Genomic DNA, 26,626 nt, shown 5'->3' with positions numbered 1-26,626 from the left:
AGTCCATGGGCTTGGTTTTGTTGTTTTATTAGGGGAATTCAACTTGGATAGGGAAATAGAAAATTTGGGATGCCCAGTTTGGCTTGAATCAATGGAACGGGGACACTTCCTTTTTATGTACAAAAGCAGATCCTGGACTGTTCTTTTCCTGAAAGCCATCGGTCATTGCAGATCAGTAGCAGCTGTACTTTACAGGCGAGGAACTAGCAGCCCCTCAAAAATCACTTTACTTCTTGTAGCTACATGCAGAGACATCTTCTCTTCCCTTATAGAGCTGCTCCCAGCTCCACAGCCTCAAAGCATTACCAGCCCTCCTGGCTTCTCGGAAGATCTCCCGGGACAAGAATAAAGGATTGAGCCCAGTGCTGTCCTTAGAAAGCTTGCTACATTTGACAGTCTTTCCCTTTTGTAGATCCCAAACTGTGCTTCTGTACTCACACTGTCCTCCTTGCTCCCTGCTGCTCCATGCCTTGATCCCATCCATGCTTCTCTGCAGAATGTAACTTCCTGAGCCAGCCCGAGCCCAGTCTAGAAGCCGCCCCCCCCCAACCTAGGGGACCCCTCCTAGGCACCGACAGTCTCCTCAGCACTCTATATTCCACCCAACTCCCCTGTCAGCCTGACTCTCCCATATTTGTAGGCCAGTCCACCACTCGACCAGGGCCTCCAAACCTGGGATTGGCAGAACCCCCGATGAATATGCTGGTTAGGTCTACACCCCTTCCTTCTTACCAACTTCCGGAAGGTTCTATGATGATGAGTCAGGAGGAGGCGATAGAGCCACAACCTGTTTAGTCATCCATCTGACCTGCAATAATCCGACCTTAATCACCTGACTCACACAACTACCATGAGTCATACACAATGATTTTGCCTATAACACACTACACTATTCGAGTAGCGCATTAGAGGGTGTTACACTGGTCTTAAACTGTATGGGTTGTTTTACAAGGTGACAGTTCACATATACTCAAATTAGCAAGGACTGTAAATTTCAAACCCCCTGGATGTGCTGCAAGCCCACGGTATTGGTGAACTTGAACCCCTAGTCAACAGGTATTTTTCTATACTAGCAGGGTCTTAAAAGGATAAATCATTGGGAAATATGCATGCATTACAGAGATGTACTACATTATTTTTTCCTTTTTTTCTCTTTGACATATGCTTTAGGATCTAACAACTATGTATGAGCTTGACAAGGTATGATATGTAGGAAATAACTGAACAAAAGCCAAATAGCTGTGCAAAATGTTCCCTAGAAATGGCTTTGGCTTTGATTAACAATGTTGTTTACTGTTTGATATGTTTGAGTAAGCAGGCATCTTAATTGTTTGGAGCCAGAAGGATCTAGCTGGGGCAGAAGTGACAGCAGTTCTTACACAGTTTAGGTCATTTGGATGTAAATTGCAAACAATTGCAGGAGCACAAGGACAAAAGATGATGGTGAATTGTGCAAGAATCACTATTGGTTAGGAAAGAGGAATGGGGAGGAGTTACTTAGATATCTCAACAAACAAAAAACAGACAAAGCCTCATTCTAAAAGAGACCTGAAGAAAAGCAACATTTGTAGCCACTATGTGGACTTTGGTAACCTCTATATTGTGTTTGATGACCTCTCTTACACACACTGAAGAGAATTGTCCAGGTAAGTCTAATAATAAAACTGTAGAAGGACAATTTAGAGGTTCTCAGACATTTTAGAGGTTCTCATGGACATTAGCTAACAGTCCATATGATCCGCTGCTTATACATCAGCCCTGACAGTTCCACACAACTGAGCAACTATCGTTCTTTTCCCTAAAGATAAGCTGACACTGGGAATGTCTAACATTGTTCTACTGATGATTATTTTATGCAGCAAGATGCAGTAAAGGCAGGTGTAATTTGTTACTAACAACTTTATTTCAAACTATGATAAACAATATGTCCTTCCTTAATAAGGCTAACAATACTTTGGTGAAAAACAACAGAGTTCATTACATTGAACACGCAAGCGCTCCTGGTGGCAGATATACCACAATATGAGAAGATGTTATAAGTTGAGTTTTACATGTTCAATAGCTAAGAAGAGAGCACTTAAAATGAATATCTTAATTCTATTACCCAACAGCGTTGTTGAATTTCATGACATTTGAATTAAAATACTTCTGAAATGTTTGGAGCTAAGTGGATCAATCTGATTTTAGCCAAGTGACAGGGTTATGATGTTAAAAAGCAATTCTAGGAACACATAAGGAACCAGATGACTCAGAATTTTGCAAGAATCTCTGTAGATTAAGAAAGAGGATGGTATGCATGGGGAAAAAGGCATCTTGTTAAATAGAGCACTGGCGATGTTTCATCGTGCAAGAGACCTGAAGAATAGCAAGAAATACGTTTTAGCCACTCTGCACACTTCACAGTCACCTATAAACTTAATAAGTTCACCCACTTCTTTTAAAATGCAGATACAGTCAGGTCCATAAATATTGGGACATCGACACAATTCTAACATTTTTTGGTTCTATACACCACCACAATGGATTTGAAATGAAACAAACAAGATGTGCTTTAACTGCAGACTGTCAGATTTAATTTGAGAGTATTTACATCCAAATCAGGTGAACGGTGTAGGAAGTACAACAGTTTGCATATGGGCCTCCCACTTGTTAAGGGACCAAAAGTAATGAGACAGAATAATAATCATAAATCAAACTTTCACTTTTTAATACTTGGTTGTAAATCCTTTGCAGTCAATTACAGCCTGAAGTCTGGAATGCGTAGACATCACCAGACGCTGGGTTTCATCCCTGGTGGTGCTCTGCCAGGCCTCTACTGCAACTGTCTTCAGTTCCTAAAAAAAATAAAAAGTAGTAAAGAGCGCCTTAGTAAGAAAAAACCCCACAAGCTGCTATGCACAAAATAGGTACCAAAGACCTATAGTAATAGACAATAAATAAAAAGGAAGTGCAGCGCTAGTGAGCAATAGTGAATACAAGTATACATAAAAATAGTGATAAGTCACTGGTGTGATAAATGGATAGTCCCGTGAATACACATAAATAATAGAGGTGACTCTGTTATTCGTGAGGAGGTGGTGTTAAAATGCGCACTCACCGGACGCGCATTTTAAATGCGCATTGGGTATAAGATCCTGCTGTCAGGTGGTGAGCGGTTCCTCCTTTATCGGGTCCTAAATGGGTTATTCTACTCCACTGGGGGTCCCTGTAGAAACCGTCCTTGCTGGTGATCTGGATAATGGATGGCAATCCTTTCTTGGAGTGGGTCTGCGGTGAGCCTGCGGACTAAAGCACTCCCCCAGGGGGCAGCAAGAACACTCCCATAGTGTAGTAGGTTTTAACCTCAAATTTATTAAAAGTTGATGATACAAAAAAACGTTGCAGACAGTAGTCTGTGAGTAACTGACCAGCTGGTAAATAAGAGTATCCGCCGGAGCTCCACGTTGCTCCGGCGGGTGTGACGTCACGGCGTGGTGTGGCTCCTCCTGACGCGTATCGTGCTCAAGCACGTCTTCAGAGGGGGGTCGCCAATCACGTCGTGTCGTCCGCCGTTTGTTTAAATACACGAATAAACCGCACATGTGCAGGAGACCGTGGCCATTTTGGGATAGCGCAGAATGAACTGCGCATGCGCGAAGATGACGGGCGCCATTTTTCCTTAGTCCGGTATAAGGCAGATTGAATGCCTGTGTGTCCCCAATCAAGGAATATATCGACATCCTTCTGTGGGGGTAAGTGTACATAAATATCTTGAAAAATAATATCCATGTCAGTTAATTCATGGGTTCAAGAAAGGAGGGGAGAGGGAAGAACGGGTCCCATCATCAGCCTCTATTGGCGGTTGTCAGAATAATTCTGTCCAGTTAGAAAAAACAGAGATCACTTGATACCAATAATATATACATAAGTTATACCATTATCACAAGGGGAATGTATCAGCATTCCCCTCACAGTGTACATTAGATACAAATACCGATCTAAATGCGGTCTAAAAAAATTAAAATAAAAAATATAAAAAATATGAAAAAAATTGAAAATAGTCTCTGTTTACAAACGATATATACATATTCTATTTTTTATTAGAAAAATTTTTTTTTGTATATATCCCATTCCCATGGATTTGAGGTCAGTGCACGTGTGCAGATATTCCAAATAACATAATAAAATGTATATAATCAAATAAAGCTAAAAATTAAATTAAAATTAAAATCAATCCTATCTGTGCATATCTCTCGTGGTACGAGATGATAAACTCCTTCCATATAGTCCAGGAGACAGAACGTATAAAATATCCATATATACCGAATATGCTAATCTAAAAATTATAAAAGAATTCATCATGATGATATCAGATGGGTGGTACTCAATTATTTTCAATGAAACAATTGATATCGACCTCAATATTGAGGCCATTAGGTTTTAAAGAGCGAAGCTCATAGATCCATTTCATTTCTAATTGAGAGACTGCACGTCTCTTGTGTATTCCTCTCCAGTGGGTTTTAATTGTATCAATACCCGTAAATTTAAGAGAGGTGGGGTCCATATTGTGAAATCTCTTATAGTGATAGGAAACTGAGTGCTCTTTGTATCCCCGTTTGATGTTATTGACATGTTCTCTCAATCTATCTCTGAGCCGCCTGGTGGTGCGACCGATGTACTGAAGCTTGCATGGACATTCTAACAAATAGACCACATATTTGTTAAAATAAAAATAAAGTAAAATACGTTTACTTCACAAGTAACTGGGAGAAGATACAATATAGATAAATTCATTACATGTAACAACAAATATGTGGTCTATTTGTTACTGAAGCTTGCATGGACATTCTAACAAATAGACCACATATTTGTTAAAATAAAAATAAAGTAAAATACGTTTACTTCACAAGTAACTGGGAGAAGATACAATATAGATAAATTCATTACATGTAACAACAAATATGTGGTCTATTTGTTAGAATGTCCATGCAAGCTTCAGTACATCGGTCGCACCACCAGGCGGCTCAGAGATAGATTGAGAGAACATGTCAATAACATCAAACGGGGATACAAAGAGCACTCAGTTTCCTATCACTATAAGAGATTTCACAATATGGACCCCACCTCTCTTAAATTTACGGGTATTGATACAATTAAAACCCACTGGAGAGGAATACACAAGAGACGTGCAGTCTCTCAATTAGAAATGAAATGGATCTATGAGCTTCGCTCTTTAAAACCTAATGGCCTCAATATTGAGGTCGATATCAATTGTTTCATTGAAAATAATTGAGTACCACCCATCTGATATCATCATGATGAATTCTTTTATAATTTTTAGATTAGCATATTCGGTATATATGGATATTTTATACGTTCTGTCTCCTGGACTATATGGAAGGAGTTTATCATCTCGTACCACGAGAGATATGCACAGATAGGATTGATTTTAATTTTAATTTAATTTTTAGCTTTATTTGATTATATACATTTTATTATGTTGTTTGGAATATCTGCACACGTGCACTGACCTCAAATCCATGGGAATGGGATATATACAAAAAAATTTTTCTAATAAAAAATAGAATATGTATATATCGTTTGTAAACAGAGACTATTTTCAATTTTTTTCATATTTTTTATATTTTTTATTTTAATTTTTTTAGACCGCATTTAGATCGGTATTTGTATCTAATGTACACTGTGAGGGGAATGCTGATACATTCCCCTTGTGATAATGGTATAACTTATGTATATATTATTGGTATCAAGTGATCTCTGTTTTTTCTAACTGGACAGAATTATTCTGACAACCGCCAATAGAGGCTGATGATGGGACCCGTTCTTCCCTCTCCCCTCCTTTCTTGAACCCATGAATTAACTGACATGGATATTATTTTTCAAGATATTTATGTACACTTACCCCCACAGAAGGATGTCGATATATTCCTTGATTGGGGACACACAGGCATTCAATCTGCCTTATACCGTGGGACTAAGGAAAAATGGCGCCCGTCATCTTCGCGCATGCGCAGTTCATTCTGCGCTATCCCAAAATGGCCGCGGTCTCCTGCACATGTGCGGTTTATTCGTGTATTTAAACAAACGGCGGACGACACGACGTGATTGGCGACCCCCCTCTGAAGACGTGCTTGAGCACGATACGCGTCAGGAGGAGCCACACCACGCCGTGACGTCACACCCGCCGGAGCAACGTGGAGCTCCGGCGGATACTCTTATTTACCAGCTGGTCAGTTACTCACAGACTACTGTCTGCAACGTTTTTTTGTATCATCAACTTTTAATAAATTTGAGGTTAAAACCTACTACACTATGGGAGTGTTCTTGCTGCCCCCTGGGGGAGTGCTTTAGTCCGCAGGCTCACCGCAGACCCACTCCAAGAAAGGATTGCCATCCATTATCCAGATCACCAGCAAGGACGGTTTCTACAGGGACCCCCAGTGGAGTAGAATAACCCATTTAGGACCCGATAAAGGAGGAACCGCTCACCACCTGACAGCAGGATCTTATACCCAATGCGCATTTAAAATGCGCGTCCGGTGAGTGCGCATTTTAACACCACCTCCTCACGAATAACAGAGTCACCTCTATTATTTATGTGTATTCACGGGACTATCCATTTATCACACCAGTGACTTATCACTATTTTTATGTATACTTGTATTCACTATTGCTCACTAGCGCTGCACTTCCTTTTTATTTATTGTCTTCAGTTCCTGTTTGTTCTTGGGGCATTTTCCCTTCAGTTTTGTCTTCAGCAAGTGAAATGCATGCTCAATCGGATTCAGGCCAGGTGATTGACTTGGCCAGTGCATAACATTCCACTTCTTTCCCTTAAAAAACTCTTTGGTTGCTTTTGCAGTATGCTTTGGGTCATTGTCCATCTGCACTGTGAAGCGGCATCCAATGAGTTGTGAAGCATTTGGCTGAATATGAGCAGATAATATTGCCCGAAACACTTCAGAATTCATCCTGCTGCTTTTGTCAGCAGTCACATCATCAATAAATACAAGAGAACCAGTTCCATTGGCAGCCATGCATGCCCATGCCATGACACTACCACCACCATGCTTCACTGATGAGGTGGTATGCTTAGGATCATGAGCAGTTCCTTTCCTTCTCCATACTCTTCTCTTCCCATCACTCTGGTACAAGTTGATCTTGGTCTCATCTGTCCATAGGATGTTGTTCCAGAACTGTGAAGGCTTTTTTAGATGTCGTTTGGCAAACTCTAATCTGGCCTTCCTGTTTTTGAGGCTCACCAATGGTTTACATCTTGTGGAGAACCCTCTGTATTCACTCTGGTAAAGTCTCTCTTGTTTGTTGACTTTGACACACATACACCTACCTCCTGAAGAGTGTTCCTGATCTGGCCAACTGTTGTGAAGGGTGTTTTCTTCACCAGGGAAAGAATTCTTCGGTCGTCCACCACAGTTGTTTTCCGTGGTCTTCCGGGTCTTTTGGTGTTGCTGAGCTCACCGGTGCTTCCTTCTTTTTAAGAATGTTCCAAACAGTTGTTTTGGCCACGCCCAATGTTTTTGCTATCTCTCTGATGGGTTTGTTTTGTTTTTTCAGCCTAATGATGGCTTGCTTCACTGATAGTGACAGCTCTTTGGATCTCATCTTGAGAGTTGACAGCAACAGATTCCAAATGCAAATAGCACACTTGAAATGAACTCTGGACCTTTTATCTGCTCATTGTAATTGGGATAATGAGGGAATAACACACACCTGGCCATGGAACAGCTGGGAAGCCAATTGTCCCATTAATTTTGGTCCCTTAACAAGTGGGAGGAACATATGCAAACTGTTGTAATTCCTACACCACTCACCTGATTTGGATGTAAATACCCTCAAATTAAAGCTGACAGTCTGCAGTTAAAGCACATCTTGTTCGTTTCATTTCAAATCCATTGTGGTGGTGTTTAGAGCCAAAAATGTTAGAATTGTGTCGATGTCCCAATATTTATGGACCTGACTATATTTTAAGAAGGACATGATAAAACAAAGAATAGTTATTGCTAAGTATCCATTAGGACACTAAGCTCAGGTTTAAAAATTCTATTTAAGTATGGATTTGTAAGTCAAAAAAGTACTATATCTATTGCTCTAAAGCTGGCCATAGATGATCCCAAACTGAGCCTGTTCACCAGGGATCGGCTGTATTTTGATCCTTGTGTGGCTGCTCCTGCTCAACAGAAGTCAATTAATGATCAACTTTTGTCAAATGGGCTTGTTGGAAATTTTTTTTTGATCAGAAGCTGCAGCCACTGATCAGTAAACAATAGAACATGATGATTTACTGAAAAATGTTCATGGAAATATCAAAAAGTTCTCAGCACACAAGTTAAAATTAAAATCAGGAGAAATGTTGACCCATTTCACGCTCCATAGGGCTTATTCATAACATAAGTTAAGCACTTGGGTATGTCTCTTATACTGTATATACCTCAAAGATCACAGGTGTGGGTCCCGCTTAATCACTTATTAACCCTAAACAGGGCCTATTGCACAGGTATGGAAATCTGGGCACTGCCATAGTGGACATGTATCAATGTGAATAAAAAAATACTGTACATGTTGGATGCCATGGAGCTGTACACAGTGTTACAGAACTGCACACTTTTCATTGAAAGCATATTCTGGCAGTGTATATTTGGCTATGTTTTAACAGCAAAGAAAATGATTTCCCCAAAATCTAGCAATGAGAAATAATGTACAGTTTCTTAACTGCCCCTAATCTCTCCCTGTGCTGTTTGTCATTCCTCTCTATCCTATCCCTACATCAACTTCCTGTATAATCATGCTAGGGCTTCTTCTTCTTCTTTGAGCCTTTCTTTTATAGTGAATTCATTATGGTTTAAAAAAATCCTATAGGTGAATCTGCACATAAATTTGCCAGGATTGTGAATTTCAAACCCACAGGGTTTATCAAAGATCCATGGTAGGGGAAAACTCAAACCTCATCCTACTCTCAATCAAGTTGTGGGTGGAGCCAGACAGCTGGTACCCAAGATGGAAGGAAGAGACAGAGAAACCAAGTTGTTAGCACGCATGTTATTGGATTAAACAGAAGTAGCAAATACGTGGCAAGTTAGTGGCAAAAGCTTTCTCAGCGATCCTAAGATTGTGGCGGCAGAGTCTTATTAATACACAGTTTAGCTTAAATTAGGACTAGTGGAACTGTGATACAGCCAGAGATTGGTAACCCATTTATTGGTGTAACAGCGTATACCCAGAGATGGACGCGGTTCAACCACTTTGGTTTCAACCTCCATCTTGGCAAAGGGGTTAACAGTCCTGACAAATATATTTCTCCCTTATTCTTCCCCCCCCTCCCTCTGTGAGAGGCACAGTGACATATGGCAGTATATGTGTGTGTTAGAAGTGTCACAGGCCAGATCCCAGCAGGGAGCCACTAGGTGCTTCACTGTCCCAAGAATGCTGTACCATTTCACACCTTGGAAGAGATAAGGCAAGCTTTCTCCTGAGTTGAGAGAGATTCCAACCTCATAAAACTTAACTCAGCGTAGGTGACAGAATCAGATAACCTTGGTTAAAACCATTTTTCCCCTATGTCTCATATCTTGGAATATGAGAGACTTACATAAAAACCGAACATATCGCCAGATGGACGATGAACAGGCGAACAGTTTGATGGGTCACTCGCCTTGTCTCGGACACACAGGAAATCAGAAAAATAGATCTCATGAACCGTTTAGTGTACACTTTCATAATTCATATCTAATCAATCCTCAGACTTGTCTGCATAATAATCTACCCTCGGGTTGAATGTCACTTGTGCAGATGAAAAGTTCTAGGCAAATATGAGTTATGGGAGATTTTTGCTCTAGTTGAGGCATCCACCCATCTCTCCATGCCCTAAGCAGAGATTGGTCCTTGACTGCAGAGCCACCCCCTGCTGGGGACTACAAATTGGGCTGTCAGGCCTAAGAGGACGAAGTTGAAGAATTCTCCCATTGACCATCGTAACATAGGGAGATCAAAGCACTCTTCTGCTCTGAAACTTGGATTTGCTAACCCAGGACTTTGGCAAGTACTTTAACCCTTTTCCCCTCTCTCTGATATCTCTTTGCTGTGCTGTGGTTCTTTTTATATTTATATATATATATATATATATATATATCTTAGTTACATCCTTTTTCTGTAAATATTTTTATTGCACCCGTTTGACCTTTTAGTAATAAATCTTTCTTTCTGAAAATGTTGAACAGTTTCTATAGCTCTGTATTGCAATTTACGAATCCCTGCCTCTAAAGAGAATGCTACTGTTTGCTTAACCCTCTGTATAACAGGCCTGTGTTATGACCGTTATATAGAGACGATTAGCTCAATCATTATAGTGTTATAGCTGATAACGCCGAGTTTCCTTTTTCTCTGTACAAAAAGGAGGTGGTGGCAGTGTGAAGGGTTAATTGCGTAATTAACCTGACCCAGTAACAATCGCCCAGGCTGCCGGTACATCGATTGTGACCCATTAGCTGGAAAATCGTTGAGCAGGGTGCAGCTGGGTGTGGTATTGTTACACACGTCACATTGCGGTTTTAGATCGGCAAGTCCTTTGGTCACGAGTTTGGGTGAGAAGGTCTGGGGTCTGACGCCGTGATCATGACAATTGGTACTTACCGTACTGGCAACAGCATCTGAATGAAGAAGGTGGCTGTTACTCAAGTAGCCATGTGGCACACCTGTAGACCGGCAGAGGTCCTTAGCCTACTCTAGTCCTAGATCAGTGGAGCAGAAGCAGATCCCCTAATCTGTCCCTTCTCGACAGGAACCTTTCCATATTGCTACTGCACTGTCCCTAGACAGCTGGGAACTTGTCCCTACACTATCCACTTTGCAATTGTGCACTAACTGCAGTGAGCCAGTACTTAGTAAGCATTGTCCTCACTAAAGATGGCCACGAAGGTCCTCCGGGGTTGCTGCATCCTATCAGACAGCTGCCTCCTTGTTGACACATGTGGAGGTTTCAGAGGAACAAATGTCCTCTTATCCTCCATTCTCTTCTGTATCATAACCTCACTCTTGATCCCCTTGAAAACTCCATATTTTAACAAAACAAGTAGGGGCAGGGCCTGGATGTTGTGACATCATCACGCATACAGGCACAGCTGGGTCCTTTACAGCTGTTTGGATGATTGCTCTTTGACCATGTCTTTTGTAAGTTTTTATGATCTTTTCTAATGAAACTTCTACTCTGTGGATTTACACTTTTCCTGGCCTTTCTTCTCTTTGGGCATGTTATGCATTATTGCAAGTCTAATAAATTAACCATTCGGAACCTGAAAGTGACCATGCTGGAAGATTCATGTTACATGCTTACCATGACCACTGTATTATGGGGGTGCATCATTTCTGGTAAGCATTTTTACCTGTTTGAACACTGGGATCTTGGCTATTTGGGTATTAAAGAAGACCATATTCCATGCTTATTGGAATTTCACATGAGGACTGGGGACTTTTTCAGCACCTGCTTTTATATTAGCACATTACATTCTATTGTTTTGCACTAATGAAGACTTTTGGTGGTTATATTTTTTCCACGTGTTATGTTAGCAAGATAAACTGCACCTGCCTACAAACAGTAATGTTGACCACCTCCCAGAACAGTTATACAAAAGGTGTATTGTCATGTTATTGAAAAGGTATCTGAATAAAACAGTCTGAAAACACTTGTGGAGAAGTGTCTTTAGAATATCAAGAAATTAATTTCATAAGTTGAAGGTACTAGAAGAGAACTGATGCACAGAATATTTTCATGTATTAGTGACCAATTATGTAATTTTAATATCAATGTTGATTTCTTATTGTATATTCTGTTCCCCTAAATTCTATTTCCCTACAGATGTAAAACTTGTAGGCATTCAAGGCTCTGACAAGTTGGCTATACTTCGTGGATGTCCTGGGTTGCCTGGACTTCCTGGCCAGAAAGGTGAACCTGGTGCTCCCTCAGAGAAAGGTTACTGGATAGTTGACAATATATGAATTATCGCATATATACACAGGAGGATCTTCTTACACATGTCCCCAATTGCACCTTGGCTAGGGATGAGCTTTCAGCATACATGATTTCACAGCAAAATATTGTGTATGGCAACATTTTTTGAAAACCACCCTTAGCCACTTGCACTCCTGAGGATTTACCCCCCTTAATGACCAGGCCTCTTTTTGCTACTTGGCGCTGCACTAATTCAACTGATAATTGCGAGATCATTCAATGATGCACCCAAACGAAATTTACGTCCTTTTTTTCACACAAATAGAGCTTTCTTTCCATGGTATTTGATCACCTGTGTGCTTTTTATTTTGCACGCTATGAAAAAAAAAAGACCGAAAATTTTGAAGAAAAACAATATTTTTTACTTTTAGCTATAAAAAATATATAGTAAACTCAAAGTTAGTTATAAATTTAGGTCAAAATGTATTCTGTTACATGTTTTTGGTGAAAAAAAATCCCAATAAGTGTATATTGATTGCTTTGTGTGAAAGTTATAGTGTCTACAAACTATGGCATAAATACTGCAATTTACGCCATTTTTTTTGCTATACAGCGCTGCACTAGTGTAGCGGACAATTGCGCGGTCATGCAATACGGTACATAAATGAAATTTATGTCCTTTTTTCCACACAAATAGAGCTTTCTTTTGGTGGTATTTGATCGCCTGTGCACTTTTTATTTTTGGCGCTATAAACCAAAAAATTTGTTGAAGAAAATTTTTGTTTTTTCAAAAACAATATTTTCTCGTTTCGGTCATAAAAAATATCCAAAAAAAAATAAAATTTCACCATAAAATTTAGGTCAAAATGTATTCTGCTACATGTTTTTGGTTAAAAAAATCCCAGTAAGTGTATGTTTATTGCTTTGTGTGAAAGTTATAGCGTCTACAAACTATGGTATAGATAATGGAATTTACACAGCTTTTACTTTCTGACTGCTCATCACATTTCTTGAGGTGCTAAAATACCAGGATAGTACAAACACCCTCAAATGACCCCTTTTTGGAAAGTAGACACCCTAAGCTATCTGCTGAGAGGCATATTGAGTCCATGTAAGATTTTTTTTTTTCCACACGTTTCTGGAAAATGACAAAACCTTTTTTTTTTTTATACACAAAGTTGTCATTTAAATTATTTATTTCTTGCACAAGCCATGGGTATATGTGGAATTACACCCTAAAATACATTCTGCTACTTCTACCGAGTATGGGGATACCACGTGTGTGAGACTTTTTGGGAGCCTAGCCACATACAGGAGCCTAAAATCCAATGACCACTTTGAAAGCCTGAAGGTGCGTAACTTAGTCATTTCACTTCCTCAATACCTATCACAGTTTCGAAGGCCCTGACATGCCAGGATAGCACCAACCCCCCCAAATGACCCCTTTCTGGAACGTAGACACCCCAAGGAATTTAGAAAGAGGCATGATGAGTATTTTGCAGATCTTATTTTTTCTCACAAGGTTTTGAAATATAAAAAAAAAGAATAGAAAAAATATGTTTTTGTTTTTTTTCTTCATTTTCCAAAAACTTGTGGCAACAAATGAGATCTGAAAAATACTTACCATGCTTCTTATCAAATTCCTTGGGGTGTCTACTTTCTAAAAAGGGGTCATTTGGGGGGGGGGGGGGTTAGGTGCTATCCTGGCATTTCAGGGCCTCCGAAACTGTGATAGGTAGTCTGGAAGTGTAATGAGGAAATAATGTCCTTTAAAATCCTGAAGGTGCTTATTGGATTTTGGGGTCCTGTGCTTGTCCAGACTGCCAAAACGTCTCTCACATGTGGTACCCCCATACTCGGGAGAAGTAGCAGAATATATTTTGGGGAGTAATTCCACATATACCCATGGCATGTGTGAGCAGTAAATCATTTAAGTGACAATTTTGTGTAAAAAAAAAAAAAGAAAATTGTCATTTTCCAAAAACTTGTGGTAAAAAAATAAATTCTTCTATTGATTCAACATGCCTCTCAGCAAATAGTTTGGAGTGTCTACTTTCCAAAAAGGGGTCGTTTTGGGGAGTGGGGGCGTTTTATGCCCAGCATTAGAAGTTTATGCCACACATCACTCACTCTTCTAACCACCTGAAGATCAAGACTTTTCTGACACTTTTTGTTCACATGAAAAATAATCAATATTTTTTGCTAGGAAATTAATTTAAACCCCCAAATATTATATATTTTTTTAAAGCAGACACCCTAGTAAATAAAATGGTGGGTACTACAATTTTTTATGGCACATAGTACTCGCACAGCGATTTTTCAAAGCAATTTTTATAAAAAAAATACACTTTTTTTACTTTTAATGCACAAAAACACAATATATTGGCCACTTTTTTGGTAAGCTATAAAAAAGATGATGGTATGCCGAGTAAATAGATACCAAACATGACATGCTTTAAAACTGCGCATGCTCCATGCAATGGCGACAAACTGCACACATTTTTAATATCCATAGGCAACACTTTAAAAGCCTTTAAAAGCTACCATTTTAGATTTACAGAGAAGGTCTAGTATTAGAATTACTGCCCTTGAACTGACGTTCATGGCGATACCTCACATCTATGGTGCAACCGCTGTTTACATACCGGCACAGAGTCAACGCTTGTGCACACAGGTGTGCGTGCATGGGAGGGGCGATTTTTTTAAAGTTATTTTGATTTTTTAAAATTATTTTTACACTGTAACTTTCATTTTTTTTTTGATCACTTTTAATGCTATCACAGGGAATGCAAATATCCCCTATAACTTCAGTGGGCATTGTCATATATTCTTTTTTGAGAAATCTGGAGTCTATCAGGCTCTAGATATCTCCTCTGCCCTTACATTATCTAATCAAACCCAAATCGGTGTGATCAGATGCTTTCCCAATTTACAAATGGCGCTGTTTATATCCTGCGAAACTGAAGTGATGAAATGCTTGTAGCTTCCAAATTCTTAGACTATAGAGATGATTGGCACCACTCTGGACTCCAATCAGCTCTATGGTCAGCTGGCAGAAACACCGGCTGCATTCTCAGGTTCCCCCGATGGCACAGGACTGCCCGAGAAGGCCGTGGAAGGCAGCGGGGGGGGGGGGCATCCTCTCCCGCTGCTTGTAAAAGCAATCCTGCAGCTAATTAGCCACTAGGATTGCTTTTACATGAAAGCCAATCGCTGGCTGAAAAAAAACGATACCAGGATGATGCCTGCAGCTGTAGGCATCATCCTGGTATAACCATTCATCGCTGGTCCTTGTTGGGTGTATATGCTATGTTATTTTTTTTTGTATGCAGCCTGTCAACTGAATGAAAAAAAAGAAGAAATCTCTGCCAGAAAAAGTGTGTGGTATGCCCACCATTAGAATATACTGCCCTGCATCCACCCACTTCTAATGGTGGGCACACATTAGGTCACACTTTGCCACATGCGCCAGTTCCAAGATTGAACAAATGTCTAAATAGTGGCACGCTTGAATAAAAATTGTCCACATATAAGTGGTACCCCATATGGAAAAAGGATGACACCAAGTCCCAAACTATCTTACCACTGCTCCCCATGTAGTCTGGGCATCCGGGGGGCTCCACGTGACTATCTATTCCCTCGTAAATCCGAAACTTATACGTATAGCCTGTTGTCCTCTCACAGGTCTTCTTCATCTTGACCCCATATCTGGCACGCTTGCTGGGGAGAAATTGTCTTAATGCAAGGCGGCCAGAAAAAATAATCAGGGACTCATCAACGCTGATTTTTTGCTGGGGAGCATAGACATCTGCAAATTTTTGGTTAAGGTGATTTGCGAGGGGCTGAATTTTGTGGAGCCAATCAAACTCAGGGTCACCCCGAGGATGACAGAGTGTATTGTCGTTGAAATGCATAAAACACATTATACTCTCATATCTATGCCTGGCCATGGCAGCAGAGAACACGGTATATGATGAATCGGGTCTGCGGACCAACACAACCGCAATTCATTTTTTTTAGTAATGCCCATGTTGAGGGTTAGGCCCCAAAGAAACGGTAATGAGTTTCCATGCGACTGGTCTGGCAAGGTTTGAATTTGGGTTGGCGGCGATACATTGTTGTGCATATAAATTGCTTTGATCCACAATCAACGCATACAGATATTCCGTGAAAAACAGCTCCAAAAATCAAGGAGGTATGTGAAAGACCGAGATGTACTAGACCGCTGGTACTCGCCAGTTCACCAAAAGGTAGAGCGGCACTAGTACTGGCACTCTGCTGCATATGAGAGTCATCAAAATTTACCAGCAAGTGCTAACAGAGATCAGGCCTGATTCTGCGAACACTGCGGTTTTTTGTGCAGTGTATCAAGTGACAGTGACCAACTGACACTGCACTTGCTGGGAGAGAAGGGGGGGGGGGGTAAGCGTAGGGGCTAAACGCAGGTGCTGAAAGGTTGATCCTGCTAACGCTGCATTTTTGGGGACACTATACTAATGTGAACACTGGTATAGTGCTGATCTGATCAAAGATATTGATCCATTCAGACACTATATTAGCAATGGAGGTTTATTGTGCATGAGCGTGCTCCTGGAAATCAAGGGGTTAAATGAGATGACTGGTGTACTGACTGACTGCAATCTGACGCTATCTGGGAGGGGCGTGAAAACCACGGGAGAGCAAATCATGTATATATATATGTGATTTTGCACACCCATGCCGCCCTGTAGCAGTATTTCTGCTATAGGGCGGTCAGGAAGCAGTTACAGAAGCGATTTGTGTTACGTCGATGCGTTACTTTACCTGACAAATGTGCGGTCATGCAATACTGCACCCAAATTAAATTTACATCCTTTTTTTCCCACAAATTGAGCTTTCTTTCGGTGGTATTTGATCGCCTGTGCGTTTTTTACTTTTTGAGCTATAAAAAAGAAGGCTGATAATTTTGAGAAAAACAATATTTTGGACTTTTTGCTATGTCCAGTGAAAAAATTTAAAAATCAAATTTTGTCATAAATTTCAGCCAAAATGTATTATGCGACATGTCTTTTCTAAAAAAAAATCCCAATATGTGTAAATTAATTGGTTAACGTGAAGGTTATAGCGTCTACAAATGGCGGGAAAGATACTGGGATTTTTTTTTTATACTAATAATGGCAGCGATCAGCGACTTATGGCGATGATCAGCAATTTATGACAGTGATCAGCGACTTATGGCAGGACTGCAGGACTGCGGCGGACATTTTGGCACTGGGGGGAACTGACTTGGGGTTACTGACATCCCCAGTGACACCAATACAGTGATCAGTGCAAAATAAAAACACTGACACTGTACTAATGGCACTGGGGAGGAAGGGGTTAACTTTTTTTAGGCCCTTGTGGGCAGATGCATGGCTGTAGGCATCAGTGCTCTTGTAAGTGACGATACTTCCTCATATCAGCGTTTACAAGTGCATGCGCATCCAACATATTTTCTGAATCTGAAATTGCTAGTTTGAAAAATACATTGAACGTGCATGTGCAGGTAAACACTGATGCAAAGAAACACAATCAGATAATTAATTCACTCATATGGCAGGCTGTACATGGCACATGCAGCTTCCCAGGTGCAGGAAAACCACAAGAAATTACACCAGACATCTAAAATGCCTGTGTAAGCCCTGTGTCCATGAATTCTAAAAGAGAACCTGTCACAAGACCATTCATTTCAACAGCAGTCTTCATATAAGATTATATTTATTTATTTATTACAGGTACTTCTATAGTGCCATCAATTTAGGCAGTGTTTTTCATATATATTGTACATTCACATCAGTCCCTAACCCTCATGGAGTTTACAATCTAAGGTTCCTAACTAACATTCATATATCAGGGCCAATTTAGACAGGAGCCAATTAATCTACCAGCATATCTTCGGATTGTGAGAGGAAACTGGAGTACCTGGAGGAAACCCATGCAGGCACAGGGAGAACATGCAAACTCCAGGCAGGTAGTGTCGTGGTTGGGATTTGAACTAACAACTCTAGTACTGCCAGACAGAAGTGCTAACCATTTAGCCACTGTGCTGCCGAGTATATGCGCATTTAACGTATTTTATATATGTTATTTACCTGTAGAAGCTATTTTTGTGTAGACAACCAAAACCCTCAGGCTGCTACTGAGCACCGCCATCTTGGATGTGATGCCAGCTGCCTGAGCAGACTCAAATCTGTCACCCAAATGAAACTCTATAGCAGGGTTTCTCAACCTTTTCACCCTGGAGGAACCCTTGGCAAAATGTTTGCGATATCAGGGAACCCATGATAGGAATTAGCCTATGTCTGTAGCCCCTGTCCTCGTTATTTTCACCCTCAGGCCTGGGAGAGACAAAGCTCCAGACACCGAAGTGTGCAAGCTAAATCTCTAAATGTTTAATGCGTGCGAGCAGTTTTTACAAAGTCATAATGACCAACAAAATATTGTAATGACCAATGAAATATTACACTCTTATCAAGAAAGATAACGAACACTAATGTGAACACAAATGTGAACACCACCATATAAGGCAGTTCTGTTTCTACAGAACGGAAACTGAAAATGGAGGCATTAAACTAAATGGATGCCGGTTAATAAGACATGTTTCCTTACAAACCCTAAAAAGAATTCACGGAACATTGGATGTGATCAGCAAGCTGTAGATATAACAACAATTATTGTAGAAATAGCATTAAATAATTTATTTAAATAATATTAAAAAAACATGTAGCACCTCCTGAATGTAAAAAGTGGGCTTGCTTTTCATGCACACAAATATGCAATACTATATGTATGCATTTTTCTGCACAGAAAAAAAAAATCTCCCAACACCAATATTGTGGTGTGAACAGGTCACATATAAATTAATTGTTTTCTTTATGTCTTTGCAGAAACATACATTAAAAAAACGAACATTTCAGCACATAGTGTGAACAAGCCCCAAATATTCTACACAGGTTTTTTCTATCAGTTTTTATGCACATATAGTGTGAACAAGGCCTTAGTGAACTTGAACAAAACTCCCCAATATTGTGATTCATAAATAAGGCACCAGAACAATTGAGCCTCATTCACAACATATATGCATAAGAATTGATGGAAAAATGGTGCAGATTTGACCTGCATAGTCCATAGAATTTTTTTGGACATGTTCACACCATGTGCAGAGAAGCCAATTGATTGCTATGTACACTGTTTGCACCATAATGTTGCTGGCGGGTGAGTTTTTTCTGCATAGACAAATGCATTCATGTTGCATATTTCTGTGCAGAAAAAAATGATACCACTGTTTTTTTTAAAGCGCACTGACAGTGAGTACAGTCAGTGCGCATTGATATCTGATGCCTCCTCTGTAGGTAGAGGTGCTGTGAACTTAGAGGGTGGTGCAGGGAGGAGTGCAGGGAGCAGGAGCTTGTGGCTGAATGTTGCAGGAGACGAGATCCTGTGTATGGCAGCGGCTGAATGCAGACTGCGCAGGGGGCGAGCAGAGAGTGGGAGCACGCAGCTGAATGTATCAGGAGGTAACATTCAGCATATGGCAGCACTGAATGCAGAATGCAGAGAGGGACAACAGAGAGTGGCAGCACCTGGCTGGATCAGATTCAATGTAACAGGAGGTAAGATCATAACAGCTTTATGCAGGGCTCCTGTTAGAACCCATGGGGCCCCATTGTCAGGGATGCGGGTGTGACCAGAAGTGTGTGGACTGACACAGGGAAATGCAGGCCTCAGATATGGTATAAATAAGACAATTTATTAAGACTAACAATACAAATATAAACGCAGTGCACCAAACCCCAAGCTAACACAAATACATACAACAAGGTGAAACAAACCCAAACCTAAACTGATATAAACAAGTACATACACATATAGAGCACAACGTAGTCAGGCAGGCCGGGTCGATAACTATCGGGCAGGTAGGTACAGGAGGAGCAGGCGGAGAGAATGGTCAGGGTCACAAGCCAGGGATCAAACAGGAGAAGTCAGCAGAGGTCAGGATCAGGTAGGGTCGGCAACAAGTCAGGCAGAAACAGGAACAGGAACAGGAATGCAGGTTACAAGATACAGGGGCCCATGGAAAAACACACACCAAGGCACAGACTGCAGGTCTGGCCATCCCTTAAATACACCACCTGCAATCAGCCCCAGGTGATGGCTAATTGCTGAAGTGAACCTCTGGTTGTTGAGAGCACCCGCTGGCCAGCCCTGGTACTGCAGCCCACAAGGCAGGTGAGTCCCACCACTATTGGCAAGTCCATTCCTGACACCCATACAGCCAACCTGACAGGGTCCCCTTAAAAAAAAAAAAAACAGCCTACCAAGTTTCATTTATGAATGGACACAGTGAGTGATCAGTACCGATCACTCATTGTGTTCATTCAGGAAAGGAAGGCTAATGTGACATATTTATCAGACCCTTCCTCCAATCTGCATCCTGAAGGATCCTATTTTGTGCTTGCAGTTGCCAGTGGGAAGGAGAAGAGAGAAGCGGACACTGTCACAGCATGAGGAAAGTGCTGCCGATAGCCGGCAGCTGTCACAGAGCAGATCGGCACTGATCATTAAGGCACTGATGATCAGTGCCCAGCAGTGCCACCCATCAGTGCCAGCCATCAGTACTGCCCAGCAGTTGTGTCCATCAGTGCCCAGCAGTGCCACTCAGCAGTGCCACCAGTCAGTGCTGACAGTCAGCGCCACCCGTCAGTGTCAACCATCAGTGCTGTCTATCAGTGCCCATCATTACTGCATATCAATGCAGCATCATCAGTGCCTTCTCATCAATGCCCACCAGTGCCACCTTACCAGTGATGTTTATCCATGCCCATCAGTGCTGCCTATCCATGCCACCTCATCAGTGCCCATCAGTGCTGCCTATCAGTGCAGCCTCATCAAACACATCAATGAAGGAGAAAAATTATCTGTATGCCACATTTTATAATAGAAACAAAGAGAACCTTCTTTTTTTTCAAATATTTTGCACTTTTTTTTGTTTATGGTGCAAAAAATAAAAACTCAGTGGTGATTGAATACCACCATAAGAAAGCTCTATTTGTGTGAAAGAAATGATAAAAATTTCATATGGGTACAGTGTTGCATGACTGCGCACTTGTCATTCAAAGTGCGACAGTGCTGAAAGCTGAAAATTGGCCTGGGCAGAAAGGGGGTAAAAGTGTCTGTTAGGCAAGTGGTTAATGAAGAACAGATGTTCCAGGACTACTACCAAAAAAGTGGACATCCATTAAACCTATTTTTATATTCATTATATTTCATTTTGTTTGGTTTCGGTGCAGGGGTAGATGGCATTCCTGGAGTTAAAGGGCAAATATTTATTACTATTGTCTTGAATAATTGATGTATTTACTGTATTTCCTACATTTATTTAGCACCAACATGTTGAAAACTAAGATCATGAGGCAGGAATGTTCCAGATATGTAACACCTCCCCAGAAGGTCCGGTCCGGGCACAGTTTCAGACCACACTTGTTCAGATTTTTGTCTTACATTAGCTAAACATCATATATACAGTAGTAGTGAGCTTTTCTCCCACTACAGTACTATATATGACAGTTTTCTTCTTCTGCTGTCAGTGGTTGTTAAGGAAATGGTGGTAAATTAAGAAGATGGGGATAGTTTAAAAAAGAAAACAGCATGGAGATTCTTTCAGAATTCATACCAGGCCCCCAAGGTGGACCTTATGCAAAAAAAGAAAAACAATTCTATACCAGACTCTTTAGTTTTTTTTTTTTCCACGGATAGACAGGTATCAGGTCTGGTGATTGACATGGATCTACATTGCTGGACAATGTGATTGATGGAAGATGTACATCAATTAAAAAAAAAAAATAGGAAAGGACTTCTCAAAAATGGTGTATGTGTGTTTATTTACACTTTATGTTTTGTGTGACTGAGTAAGGGTGCTATGCACCCTGTTCTGTCTCCAGCAGGCAAATTCATTATACTGTCTTCCATGTAATATTACATTTGGCCACTAGATGAAGCCTGGAAAAAAATGCATTGTTTAACAAAAGTCAGAAACTGTTTAGCTTTAAGAACTCCCATCATCCTCCATTCTCAGAAAAGGAAACAGGCGCATCCTGGGAGCTCAGACTCCATCTTAAGAACTAGAGAAAAGCAACCCAGCCATCAATGCAGCACATGTCCATAGACTAAACCTACATCACATACAGGCATCATCGCTAGTGAGCATGGACTTATCTGCAGCCTAATTTTTTCACTGTCTTTTTTATAACATTGATTGTATGAACTTCTTATCTGCCTTTCCCATAGTTTCACCCACATTGTTTTGTTAATAATGCTTCAAGATTACATTTGGTCTGGTTTATTGCAGAATTGGAGGGTTTAGCTGCATGTTGAGTTACACACAGGGAAACATGTAGCAAGGACAGAACACTCATTCACACGGGGGATGCCAGCATCTCGGTGCCCACTTATTGTCAAAGTAGGCTTTAAAATTTTGATAAGCTGCAGACCCCCACAACCACTCTGCTAGCATTGTCGGGAAGAGGCCCTTCCTCATCATCTTGGGGATAAGGTACTTTTGCCAGGGGGGTCCCTGGCAAAGTATCCCCCATGTTGAGGGCATGCAGCCTGGTATGGTTCAGATCTGTAGCACTGGCAGACATGCATAGTAGCTCCTGATATTTGCACAGTGTGCCTACAATTCAGTGGTCAGCCCATTACATCACAGGCTCACATATTCATTGCACAGCCCTGTTGGAAGTGGACAGAGTTATTATTGTACAATTACTATATCCCTACAGAGAAATAAATGGTTTTCATGGCAGATTACTGACCAGGCAACATTGTCTATAGTTAAATCTTTCCCCAAACACTATAGCCTCATGTATCAAATAAGCCAACACTTTTGATGGTCAATACTGATTTAGAAGAGCCCAGTATTCAGGGTTCCCATCTGGGACTAGTAAACATGTATCTCTAGGAAAATACTGTTTTTAACTTAATTTAATTTTTTTTTTTTTTAAGCTTAGACCCTTTGAAGTTTTGATTGCTCTCTGTGTCCCCATTGAGGACATTCATCCTTCTGTTTGTACTGGTGACCATTGTCACCAAGAAAGAAAAAGTTAGGGGAAATCCAAAAATTTAGAGTTGGCCCCATAACAAGAGGTGAGGGGAAACCTGTCAATGGGGACAGCTGTCCAAGAAGGGAATTCACCTTGACTTTGGCAGGTTTCTACTAATTTCTTGTTGACAGGAAGTGAAGGGAAATTTCCACAGTGGTACACAGACAGTAAAAATAATCTCAACCTTCCCTACTCTATCCAAAACTAAAAAAAAAGTGTTGGCTACATACAATTTAAAGTGGTTGTAAAGGATTTTGCATGAAGGTAAAAAACCTTTAGTATGCAGCTCTCCCCAAGCCCCCCCCCCCAATACTTACTGGAGCCCGATCCTGATCCAGCTATGTGTATGAAAGCATCTGCTCTCCCAGCTCCTCATTGGATCCTGTAGATTAAAGCCAGTGAGGAGAGAGTCTGGGGTTGAGTTGTGCTCAGTGTGTCAATGGATACACAGAGCCAGCTCAGGAGTGAGCATGCACAAGTTCCGCCATTGCAAGGGGCTTACTATGGTGGCACTAGGCAGAGGGAGGAGACAGGAGTACCAGTGGGGGAAGCAAGAAGAAGAGGATGGGGGCTGCTTTGTGCAAAACAATTGCACAGTGCAGGTGAGTATAACATGTTTGTATTTCTAAAAACTGAGCCTTTAGCTTCACTTTAAGTATTAGGAGGAGAGAGTAATATAGTGTATGCGAAGAATGCTGTACCCAACTCACCAAATTCTGTCACTAGGAGAGAAAGGGGACAGGGGCGTTCCAGACCGAGGCTATGGTGAGTCATGGGAATATTATTCTGGGAGATAAACTGTTTGGTATTTTTCTCTCTATGTAGACATTGGTTCACCATAAGGGGCATTCTCACCATGTGGTAAGGCGATGGTATTGTCACCGAAGGCTCCTTCTAAAAAAAGTTAATTGGTCTGCCTGCAGCAGCTCTTGAGGACACTTTAGATACAGTGCAGGAAGGCAGAATCTGCACAATGCACAGCTTCTCTAATGTCTATAAGGGCACATGTACACTTACATTGGTCCCTGAAAAGCAGCACTATGTTAGCCTATGTGTCCATGCACATTAGGGAGCTTACAGGCATATTTTCAGAGGAGCGTTTAGAGGCAGAAAAAAAAACCCCTTCAGAATTATGTTTTTGAAAGTTGCTTTTGAGCAGAAAAAATGCTTACAGCTCATAAACATGCCCAATCATGGCGTTTAGGAGTGTTTGGTGTCTTCAAGTGTAAATTGATTATAGTGAAAAATGAGGAGAGGGGAATGTTTTGGGGGAAAAAAAATGCTTGTAAAAGCAAATGCCCATAAAAATGCTCATAAACTCTTGTGCAATATGAGCCACTATGAGCATTTTTTTATGCCGCTTTTTCTAACAGAGGTCCTGACAGTTTTTTACCCCTAGTGTGCATGGACCCTTAAAAAATATAAATGTAATTATGACTAAAGATATGCAATAATTTGTGTCTTTTATATCTGCCTAAAGTTCAGCTTTAATGTGTACCTAAAGCCAAGACCTATTCTTTTGTAAAAGAAAAGCTATCTGCTGGAGAGAGTCACCATCTGTCATGTACCCGGTGGAGGCTGAGTTAACGGGAAGGCCCCTTACACCTCCTGTCCTGTTTCTCCTGAAGATGGTGACAGGATATAACAGGGCATGGAGTGGCAGGGGTGCTTGGTTGAAGATCCTGGATGGCAGATACTTGCAGTAGGTGCCACGCAGAAGGCAGGCTGGTGGACTGGCAGAGTCACAGCATCAGGAGCAGAACAGCAGACAGCAAGCAAGTGGGCAAGCAGGCAGATGCAGGATCTCGGTGGTCAGGCAAGCTGACATGGTAGAACATGGGTACAGAATCGGGAGGCAGAGTAAGGGTCGGGCTAGAGTTGACAACGGCGGAGCACAGAAGGTACCAGAGCAGTAGACAAAAGGCAGAGTCAGGTCATTAACTGGTGTCAGCAACATGGTATCAGGAACGAGCAAACTCAAGCAGGCTAGGTAGACACAGGAGTTAGCATGGGATCAGGTCACAGGCAGTAGAATCTGATGACCACTCAGCAATCCTTTAGTCACAAATGCAGCTATAAAAAGGCAAGTGGGCACCAAATACTTACGCTTGCTCACCCTATTGCATAGCATAGTAGCTCCTGATATTTGCACAGTGTGCCTACAATTCAGTGGTCAGCCCATAACATCACAGGCTCACATACTCATTGCACAGCCCTGTTGGAAGTGGACAGAGTTATTATTGTACAATTACTATATCCCTACAGAGAAATAAATGGTTTTCATGGCAGATTACTGACCAGGCAACATTGTCTATAGTTAAATCTTTCCCCAAACACTATAGCCTCATGTATCAAATAAGCCAACACTTTTGATGGTCAATACTGATTTAGAAGAGCCCAGTATTCAGGGTTCCCATCTGGGACTAGTAAACATGTATCTCTAGGAAAATACTGTTTTTAACTTAATTTAATTTTTTTTTTTTTAAGCTTAGACCCTTTGAAGTTTTGATTGCTCTCTGTGTCCCCATTGAGGACATTCATCCTTCTGTTTGTACTGGTGACCATTGTCACCAAGAAAGAAAAAGTTAGGGGAAATCCAAAAATTTAGAGTTGGCCCCATAACAAGAGGTGAGGGGAAACCTGTCAATGGGGACAGCTGTCCAAGAAGGGAATTCACCTTGACTTTGGCAGGTTTCTACTAATTTCTTGTTGACAGGAAGTGAAGGGAAATTTCCACAGTGGTACACAGACAGTAAAAATAATCTCAACCTTCCCTACTCTATCCAAAACTAAAAAAAAGTGTTGGCTACATACAATTTAAAGTGGTTGTAAAGGATTTTGCATGAAGGTAAAAAACCTTTAGTATGCAGCTCTCCCCAAGCCCCCCCCCCCAATACTTACTGGAGCCCGATCCTGATCCAGCTATGTGTATGAAAGCATCTGCTCTCCCAGCTCCTCATTGGATCCTGTAGATTAAAGCCAGTGAGGAGAGAGCCTGGGGTTGAGTTGTGCTCAGTGTGTCAATGGATACACAGAGCCAGCTCAGGAGTGAGCATGCACAAGTTCCGCCATTGCAAGGGGCTTGCTATGGTGGCACTAGGCAGAGGGAGGAGACAGGAGTACCAGTGGGGGAAGCAAGAAGAAGAGGATGGGGGCTGCTTTGTGCAAAACAATTGCACAGTGCAGGTGAGTATAACATGTTTGTATTTCTAAAAACTGAGCCTTTAGCTTCACTTTAAGTATTAGGAGGAGAGAGTAATATAGTGTATGCGAAGAATGCTGTACCCAACTCACCAAATTCTGTCACTAGGAGAGAAAGGGGACAGGGGCGTTCCAGACCGAGGCTATGGTGAGTCATGGGAATATTATTCTGGGAGATAAACTGTTTGGTATTTTTCTCTCTATGTAGACATTGGTTCACCATAAGGGGCATTCTCACCATGTGGTAAGGCGATGGTATTGTCACCGAAGGCTCCTTCTAAAAAAAGTTAATTGGTCTGCCTGCAGCAGCTCTTGAGGACACTTTAGATACAGTGCAGGAAGG

At 41.2% G+C, this 26,626-nt stretch overlaps 1 protein-coding gene across 1 annotated transcript in view; it reads left to right on the top strand.

Annotated features, from left to right (window-relative positions):
* The first annotated feature begins 1,576 nt into the window (after positions 1-1,576).
* Positions 1,577-26,626, top strand: part of LOC149458204 (ficolin-2-like) — a 41,294-nt gene continuing 16,244 nt past the window's right edge. The window contains exons 1-3 of the mRNA XM_089682492.1: positions 1,577-1,646; positions 11,870-11,983; positions 23,809-23,847. Of these exons, the coding sequence (XP_089538618.1) occupies positions 1,577-1,646; positions 11,870-11,983; positions 23,809-23,847 (223 nt within the window). The remainder of the gene's footprint in view (positions 1,647-11,869; positions 11,984-23,808; positions 23,848-26,626) is intronic.

The sequence above is a fragment of the Staurois parvus genome, unplaced genomic scaffold, assembly GCF_062004578.1.
Source record: "Staurois parvus isolate SC_StPar_1 unplaced genomic scaffold, SC_StPar_1.0 ptg000291l, whole genome shotgun sequence".
NCBI classification, from domain to species: domain Eukaryota; kingdom Metazoa; phylum Chordata; class Amphibia; order Anura; family Ranidae; genus Staurois; species Staurois parvus.
The sequence above is the reverse complement of the archived record's forward strand: the minus strand, read 5'-3'. Positions and strand labels throughout refer to the sequence as shown.